A 9,391-nucleotide genomic window follows, 5' to 3' on the forward strand; every position below is an offset into this window, starting at 1 on the left:
AACACTGTCAGTAAATAATGTGGAAAAGAGAATTAATTAGATAGGATTTCCTGAGAAATTAGGCTTATTCTTGACAAATGAGAAAGGTAGCTAGAAATGAGATATAGGCAGGTAGAAGATGAGAATGTTGCAGACAGAGTAAATGGTGTGTGGGAAGAGCCTGAGACCAGATAACGGCTTAAATTTTGGCTTAAACTTTTTGGCTCCAGTTTTGCCCAAATGTCCAGTCTTGCCAACATGCTACTAATCTCCAATTCATAATCCTAACTTATTTTAAAGTAAAAAATATTTAATAAGTTATTTGTATATATTACATTGAAACCAAACTACATAGTATGGTATGTGTAACCCTGCCCAATTTGGCTACCTACCTTTCTGGCTTCATCCCCTACCACTCCCTCTTCAAACTCTATGCCACAGTCACATCTGTAAAGATGTAACAAGTGGGAGAGACACAAGGAAGGGCAGGGATACTCTTCTTTCCACAAACACATTTACTTCTTCAAAACCTGGAGCCTTTTTTCATGTTGCTCTTTTTTTCCCTAGATTTTTCTCTTTCTTACTCAATTCCTGCTTTGCCTAGAAAAACCCTACACAATTTTCAAGATGAAATGAAAAGCATTCTCTCATTTGTAGAGGTTTCTCTGATCTTCTTGGGCAAGTTCTGGCAAGTAACAATTTTCAGTCCTCAGTAATCTCTTGCACAGAACTTTATTATGATACTTATAAGTCTATATTCTGATTGTGTACTCCTTACATGCCTTTATTGTGGCATAAAATTGTGAGTTTCTGGAGAGAAAGAACCATGTTTACTATATTTCTCAATCTTTAATCCTTGGCATTGCTTCTAGTACAAAGTTAAATGATGAACATAAATTTGAAACATGAATAAGCCTGGTGGTCTTCCCGCTGTATTAGCATAGACTGGGAATTTTCAGTGCCTGCTGAGGGTAGCAGGTTCCAGCAAGGCTACAGCAAGTCTCTTTTATGGTACCCAGACTATGTTATATTTCATAGTTTCATCCTTGGCCTTTCACCCTCAGTATCCTGAGCATGGCCTCCCTGATGGGCTTGGATTTGACACTGTAGATGATGGGGTTGAGCACAGGTGGCACCATTAGGTACACGTAGGCAACAAGAGCACGTACAATGTGAGGCAGGTGCCTGCCAAAACGATGGATCATGGACATAGTGATACCTGGAATAAAGAAGACAAAGACAGCTAGGATGTGGGAGACACAGGTATTGAGGGCCCGGGTGCACTCCCGGGGAGAAGCCAGCCCCATGACTATGTACAGGATGAGAGTGTAGGACAAGACAATGAGCAGAGAGTCTATACCTCCAGTGGACACAACCACATAGAGCCCATAGTGTATATTGATGATTATGTCAGCACACGCTTTTCTCATCACATCAGCGTGGAAACAGAATGAGTGGGACAAGAAGTTATTGCCAGGGCAGAAGTTTAGTCGCTTAATCAAAAATGGCACAGGGAAGAGGCACAAGGTAGCACGGGCCACAATGGCCAGCCCAATCCTAAAAATGACATTGTTTGTGAGGATAGCTGCATAGCGCAGGGGGTTGGAGATGGCCACAAAGCGGTCAAATGACATGGCCAGGAGCACCGAGGACTCCATCACAGAGAAGGAGTGGAGGAAGAACATCTGGACCAGGCAGGCATTGAAGCCGATGAGCCTATAGTCAAACCAGAGCACAGCCAGGGTGGTGGGCAGTGTGGACAAGGTGAGACCCACATCGGTGAGGGCCAGCATGGACAGGAAGTAGTACATGGGCTGGTGCAGGCTGGGAGTCCTCCTCACAGCCAAGAGGATCAAGCAGTTTCCAGTGAGGGCCGCAGTGTACATGGCAGAGAAGGGGATGGAGATCCAGCCATGAATGGCCTCCAGCCCTGGGATACCAATCATCAGGAAAGCAGGTGGCTGGAAGAAGGAAATGTTGACATAGGACTGGGAAGGGAGCATCCTTGGAGGACAGATGAGGTCTTCAGAAAGATGTGACTTCTTCAGTCTTTGTAGACACTAAAACTAACCAGGATGATAAGAAAGAGCAATCTACTCTTGAATCCAAAGTCTAAAAATCAAGTTCCATAACTGGTCATACCATTTACTGATTCCTTTAAAACATAATAACTATAACAATTGAAATATTCGATGACTCCTTATTATGTTATATTCCAGGTTCTATGCATTATAAAAGTATTTTTTTAAGCCCTGGTGCCTTTCAACCACAGGATTGGGCCCTAAGTGTCATCTCACTTCTACAGAGCGTTATCTATCCTGCAAAAGTTCATCATCTCTATAGTTACACCCAGTCTGAGCTGATAGAATGAGATTTCTCTGCCAGGAAATAGTAACCGGGGTTCAGAGGATCTAGCCATTGTCTACTTATTGCCCAAATTGAAAATATGTTATTTCCGTGTGCATAGGGAGAAAAGGAAAATGACTATTTGGAGAGAGATAAGAGTAATTGAATCAGATACGCAGAGAGGAGAAGGATGAGAGTTCCTGCAGTCCAGCGAGAGACAGTCTGAGAGAGTGAGCAGCTGCTTCCCTCACCACCCAGGGAGATGGCTTTGCACTTCTTGAAACTCATCTTCCTAAAGTCACATTTTTCTTGTTTTGGCTTTTGTGTGAAACACTTTTGGTGTATAATAAATTTCTTGATTCGTGCTTAAGCATTTTTGACTGAATTTCTCCATACTCAGAATCAGCAGAGACTTTGGACAAGGCCATCTTTCTCCTCCCGTTTTACAGATGAGGAAACTGAGACTCAAGAACTGTAGTGACGGATATCTGAATGAATGGCTCATATACTATAGACCTGAACATTGAATCCAGGTCTGTCTGATTCCAAATCCCAGACTCTTTCCTGTGATCTCTTCCGTAGTTGAGACAAAGTAGGTGAAACATTGTCAAAAGTGCAAAGCACCACAGACATGATTTTTGTTATTGTTATTGTATTGTCTAACACTTTGCATTTCTCTAAATCTTTTACTATGTGTTATTCATTTAATCTTCACAGTTATCCTGTGATGTGGACCCTGAAAGGATTACTGTTCCTACTTTTAGGATAATGTAACTGAGGTTCAAGGAAGTGACCTGTTTATATTACTTCCCTGCTGAAAACCCTTCAATCATTCCCCAATGCTTTCTGGTAAAATGTTTATGACATGGCCTACTGATCCCTATAGTCTATCACCTAACTGTCCACTCTTATCACATAATGGACAACCTCTTGCTCAACATTCTTTAGCCCACTGACTTTATTTCAATTTCTTAAATAAGCAAGTTTCTTCTTCACTTGGGGCTTTTGTGTTCATCCTGTACTCCCCCCTTTGCTTTTCACATGGCTAGCTTTTTAGATCTTAAATATCATTTTCTCAGAGAAACATTAGAGATGACTCTCACTAAGTAGGTGCCCTGAGCCACATACCCCCTCCGTTATCCTCACATCACACATTCTTAGTTTTCATTACACCACTCAACACATTTTAAAATTTTAGGATTGCTTCTTTCCTTGAAATTTGTTGTCCTCTCTCACTACACTGTAAGATCCATGAATACAGCAGCCATGTGCTTTTATTTGCTGACATATAGCTCTTGCATAGTGCAGAGCCCAGAACAGAGTAGCTTCTCAGTCAATATTTGCTTGTTTGAATAAATAAATGACAGAATGAATAATCAACCCTATAATCTCATGAAAGAGAAGGAAGTCAAAGAAAAGTTCTATTCCCCTATCCTCCAGATACATACTAGGATCAGTAGCTGATTTTGAAGTGGAGCGTGGTTGAGACCCTGTCCCAGTCAACCATGCATTAGAGAATTGGAAACATGTTTGATTTATGGATGACTGGGCATAGAAGAAATTTCTAGTGAAGGGCATGGTTAAATTTCTGAAAAATCGATTCTGCACCTGTCAACAATGAATCCTGAGTGTTTGGGTCTATCCACTCCCTGTTTTAGAAGTTCATGGGGACTCCTGCAGACACAGGTGTACTTATAGCCTTGTTGTCGGATGATCTGCATAGCAGTGAAGCTGATGGGTGTCTTCTCCTCGGCTCATTCTACCTGCCTAATATGCTTTCATCTATGCTCTCCGTCCCATTGTTCGCATAATTCAATTGCTCACCATCTCATTATTTCTCTTATAGATTCTTAGGGCAGCTGCTTGGCTGGCATCATTCCCCTCAACGTACACTGTCACCTCCCTGCCCTGATAGACTTCTCAAACTGTTTCAATCAGCTCAATTTTCCTAAGGCACCACATTGAAATTGGCACATCCTTCTCCATTGAATTTTCTTTTTTAAAGATTGGCACCTGAGCTAACATCTGTTGCCAATCTTCTTTTTTTTCCCTTCTTCTTCTTCTCCCCAAAGCCCCCCAATACATAGTTGTATATTCTAGTTGTAGGCCCTTCTGGCTGTGCTGTGTGGGACGCCACCTTAGCATGCCCTGATGAGTGGTGCCATGTCCGCTCCCAGGATCTGAACCAGTGAAACCTGGGGCTGCCAAAGTGGAGCCTGTTAACTTAACCACTTGGCTATGGCGCCGGCCCCTCCATTGAATTTTATCATCATTTTCTAGGCCCATCCATCAGTGAATTCAGGTGGAGCTCTGTACTGTCACTTGGGTGTCCATCCCTTCAAGGCTCTAGAACTAGAATCTCTGAAACCACTGTAGCTGTAGAGACCCTTGGGTACTCTCTCCATGCTTTGTAATTGCTAGTATAACACTAATACACAGCATGAAGCAGATACAATGCATTGCAACTTATTTTAAGGTAGAGAATTAGAGAAAAGTTTTCTGGATCTAGCTATGCCACTAAGTCATTGCCTTTTGCTGGTTGTATATGGCACATATTGGGAATTAGTAAAGAGTTTTTTGATTTTTCCTTTTTCTCCCCAAAGCCCCCCTGTATATTGTTGTGTATTTTTAGTTGTGGATCCCTCTAGTTGTGTCATTTGGGACGCTGCCTCAGCATGGCTTGATGAATGGTGCCATGTCTGCACCCAGGATCCGAACCGGTGAAACCCTGGGCCACCAAAGTGGAACGCGCAAACTTAACCACTTGGCCATGGGGCTGACCCCGGGAATTAGTCGTTTTGATGAACAAGGAATTCCCTCAGCTCTGAAACAACAGTATAAGATAGAACTAATTCTCTTCATGTATACAGATGAAGACACTGAGGCTTAGAGAAGCCAAGTGTTTAGCCAGGAGACATGGTAGAATGATTTAATCTAGGTTCTATTTGACACCAAATACCTTGTTTTTTCAAGTAAGCTGCACACTTTGTCACAGATTGTACCTGGTGCCAAGCTGCTAAAAATATGTCAATTTCTCCTCATGGTTGTCAATTTCCTCTTCTGTAAAATCAGGGAATTGGACTAGATTATCTGTCTTTCAACTCTGGCATTCTATGACTGCAAGATTCAGTGTTCCTAAAAGAGAGGTTTTTTTTACTTTCACATCTCTTCACTTTACTTGTTTTTTTCCCTCTAAATCTCCTTTTCTTCAGGTTTTCTTGCTCCTAATTTTTCTTTTAGCTACACCAACCACCCCCCACACCCCCCAGACATTTTTTTCTTTTCTTCTGTTTGTTCATTCATGTCTCTTAAACACCCCATTCAATCATTCAGTCATTTACATGGTAATTTCTAATTTCTCTCTCCTCTCAAGCTTGAGGTTCCCAAGAAGAGTAACTCTGATTTATATTGATAAGCCTTCACTCAGCAGGCTGTATGGTACATCTCAGGAATTCAGTTATTTTGATGAATGAGTAAATGAAAAATTCACTGTTGAAATCTTTGGATCATGCTTGTATGTTGCCAAGCATGAACATCTGTATTTTTCTAGAATGCCAGCCCACAAGGGATTTTGGTTCCCTTAGCCATTACCACTTTGGGTCACCAATATGGGCATCATTCTTAGAAAGGGAGTCTGGGATTCTGAGCCCTCCTCTGAGCTACTTAATTCATGAGCCGCAGGAAGAGATCCTCCTAGATCTATTTCCCTTATGCAGGATAAGAAACTGCCAGCTGGGGATACTTAATACCCAGGTCTCCATATTTCTTTGCTATCTTTGCCTTCTGCAATTTCTTTCTATTTGACTCTTCTTTTGGAGGAGGACAGGAGGAGGTGACAGAGTTGACTCTGGAAATAGAGAAGGCTTTGAGTCTGGGTTCTGGCTACTTACCGTGTCTGCTGCCCCAGACTGCTTTGTTGTACCACATCCTATAGAAGCCTGGGAAGGGCCTCCAGCCAAGATACTCTTATATTGCTGCAGGGAAATGCAGCCATTCTCCAGGGACATTAAGCTTTGGGTCACAGAGAAATTACTCTCTGTTGAGCTCCACCCATGGGATGTGGACATGCAATGAAAGAGTAAGGAGGATGGAGGAGGCTGGAGGTAGCTGTGGGGATAAAGAAAAGCATAGAGAGATTAGAGATATGAACAATCAGAACTCTCCGGAATGTAGAAACTCTTTGGTTATCTAGCCCAGCCCTCTCTAAGGCATGCTTTCAACAGGTTTTGATGCTTCAGTGGCCCATCTGTATTGTTCACCTCATTTTTAGAAAGGGAGTATTTTTCTATTTACTGGAAAAAGGCAGAGTTAGCCACCACTTGGGTGAGACTACTTGGGATTAATAACTAGATCAAACACTCAGTAGGTCATGAGAAAAGAAGTAATGCCTCCGCCACAGAAGGAAAGGTGATTTTTACCAAAAGAGCTTTAAGAGCTGAAAGAACATGACGTTTGGACATAGATATTGAGATTGTTGACCAAAGTTTTGGAGACCAGGAAGTGGTAAGTACTCTGAATGCTCTGGTAAGACACACGTCTGGTAAGACACCACACAGTGAGAGATAAACTCCTCAAAAATTAAGTGGCCTGACACAGCAGTGAAGTTCTTGTAGGTTCAGTGCTCTGTGTCCTGCCAGTACATCCTCTCCAAGGTAAAGAGCAGATTATTGCAACTTGCACCTCCTACCATCAGTGAAGAGGCACAACACCTGTCAGTCATCTTTGGCTATTAAAGAGAGCACAAATACACTTGAAAATAACTCTTTGACCTACTTATCAGGTGCGTAGTAGGCTGTCAGTTTTGAGAGTGCCTAGAGCAAGAGAGGGCTACGCAGCAGGTTCAGTCTGTGATGCAAGAATCTATGTCATTTGGACCATATAACTTGGTAAAACCATGGTGCCAATTGTATCTGTGGTAGATAAATATATGTGAAGTCTCCATCAAGTCCTAGTAGGCGAGTTGCAGCACAGACACCTAAGACTCTGGAGCAAGGCCATGCTGTCTCTAGCAGAGAGTTCTCTTTGTTCAAAAGCAGGTGTTGGAATGTTACTGGACCCTAGAAAAGATTAAACACCTGATCACAGGGCATCAAGTGACTAAAATTGCCCAATTTATATGGCTATTGTCAGGCCCACTCATGTCATAAGGCTGAATACAGACACTAACAATCAATTATTTGTTATATAGATATAAGTGAGTTACATAAACAGGTGGCCCAGATTTCCTGTCACTTATCTCTTTTGCATCAAGCCTCTTCTTCAGCTGACACCTATGGTCTCATGGGGATTTCCCTATATCTAGCTGATGGAGGAGGAAGTAACCTAAGCCTGATGGTTACTGGTTGGGGTGGCTTAGTATGTAGGTGGAAGTAAAACAAATAATTTATGAATGTGACACCACATCACTTATGCTGCATTCTGCTCATCAAAGAAGTCATAAAGGCCCACTCAGTTTCAAGGAGAAAGGAAATAGTTTCCATCTTTTCGTGGTGTATTGACAAGGTTCTGGAAAAGCATGTTAGGCCAGAAATATTGCTGTGCCCATTTTTTCCACAGTCTGTTATTTGATTACAACAATTTATACCACTCCTAATATGTAGTGCAAAATACACTGGCCCATCTCTCAAGACTACCCAGTGTTATCTCATTACAACATCAAGTACTGGCTTTAGATCCAGAACCTTGTTACCTAAATTAGGTCCGGGTGTGGATGATGATGTTCCTCAGGCTCAGTCTTCAAATGCAGCTCTTCAAGTACAGTTCTCTCAGTCTAAAGACCTGCGAACTAAGGAGAAAAGTTATCTGTCTTCCACATACCCATTCTGAAATGATGTGATAACAATTGTATCACCTGTGTGGATACCACCATTATAAGAGGGAAAATGGGGATCTGAAACAACTTGGACTCCCTGTCTCTATCTCTATGTGGTTCCTCCACATGGTCTTGGATTCCTCCCCATGAAGGCATAAAGGTGCTGGAGTTTTGAGATGGTAGTTCAGGGCTCCAAAGGCATATGTCCCAAGAGAAAAAACGCCAGGCACAAACTGTATCACCTTTAATTGTCTAGTCTTGGAAGTCATGCAACATCACTTACACTTCATTTTATTAATTGAGGTGGGCAAAATTAACTATCTAGTTTTAAGAAAAGGTGAAATAGATTCCATATCTTGATAAAGCACTTAGAAATGTTCCAGAAGAGTGTGTGAGACCGCAAATATTTCAGTGACTATTCTGTGACTTTTTGGAAAATAGACTCTGCCTTAGTGACCCATCTGTGGAATCTCTGCTTCCTGTCCTCTAAACTTTAGATTGTGTGTCTAGTTGTTTCCCTTCCCCTAAGGGAATGCTTATAGCAAGGCACAGTAAAGATTCCACTAATTCTAAAGCTATGGTTGCTTCCTGGTCATGTTGGGGTGCTATTGGGCAAGCAACCTGAACCAGCAGAAATCTGCCCATGAATGAGGGAAATCTAGAATGGGTGATAAAAGAGGGAAATTATGAATATTACTAATATCTTGATACCAATCACAGTAATGAGGCCTCTAGTTTGTTCCTCTAGACCCTTAGGTGTAAGAGTCTTTTTCTTTTCTTTTTCCTCACTCTGAAATTGCCACCACCATGAAGGATCAGTGATGGATGTAGTTAACCTAATGCAAACCTAGGCTCAGGGATGGATGTTGTTAACCTAATGTAAACCTAGGCTCAGGGTGGTGCAATGTGGAGCGGGTGGCGTACACTGTGAATACCTCCCATAACCCCGCTTCACTCACTGTTCTATTCTGACAGCATCCCACTGCTATCCCCATGTGACTCTCCACCTGGAGGCTTTCTTTCTGCCACACGAAGCAGACATGAAGCACTAGGGAGTAGCTCTCAGCCCATGACAAACTGGATAGTAAATATCTCACCTTCCTGGCCCCTAAGGTGGGATAGCTCTGAGCACATTCTATACTGTCTTTCAAAATCTCCTATTGAGTTTTAACTCCAGTAACCCACGATAGTGACATGCTTAGTTACTTACACTTACTGGTTTCTTTTATTTCTCTGTCTCATGTCTCTATCTTA

The 9,391-nt window shown here is 42.1% G+C and overlaps 1 protein-coding gene across 1 annotated transcript; it reads right to left on the minus strand.

Annotated features, from left to right (window-relative positions):
• Nucleotides 1-539: 539 nt before the first annotated feature.
• LOC103553172 (olfactory receptor 51I2-like) lies at nucleotides 540-3,503 on the minus strand. The gene has a single exon (XM_070624195.1). It carries the CDS (start codon nucleotides 1,980-1,982, stop codon nucleotides 1,020-1,022), a length of 963 nt encoding a protein of 320 aa, XP_070480296.1. The 5' UTR covers nucleotides 1,983-3,503; the 3' UTR covers nucleotides 540-1,019.
• Nucleotides 3,504-9,391: the final 5,888 nt, after the last annotated feature.

The sequence above is a fragment of the Equus przewalskii genome, chromosome 6 (genome assembly GCF_037783145.1).
Source record: "Equus przewalskii isolate Varuska chromosome 6, EquPr2, whole genome shotgun sequence".
Lineage (NCBI taxonomy): Eukaryota > Metazoa > Chordata > Mammalia > Perissodactyla > Equidae > Equus > Equus przewalskii.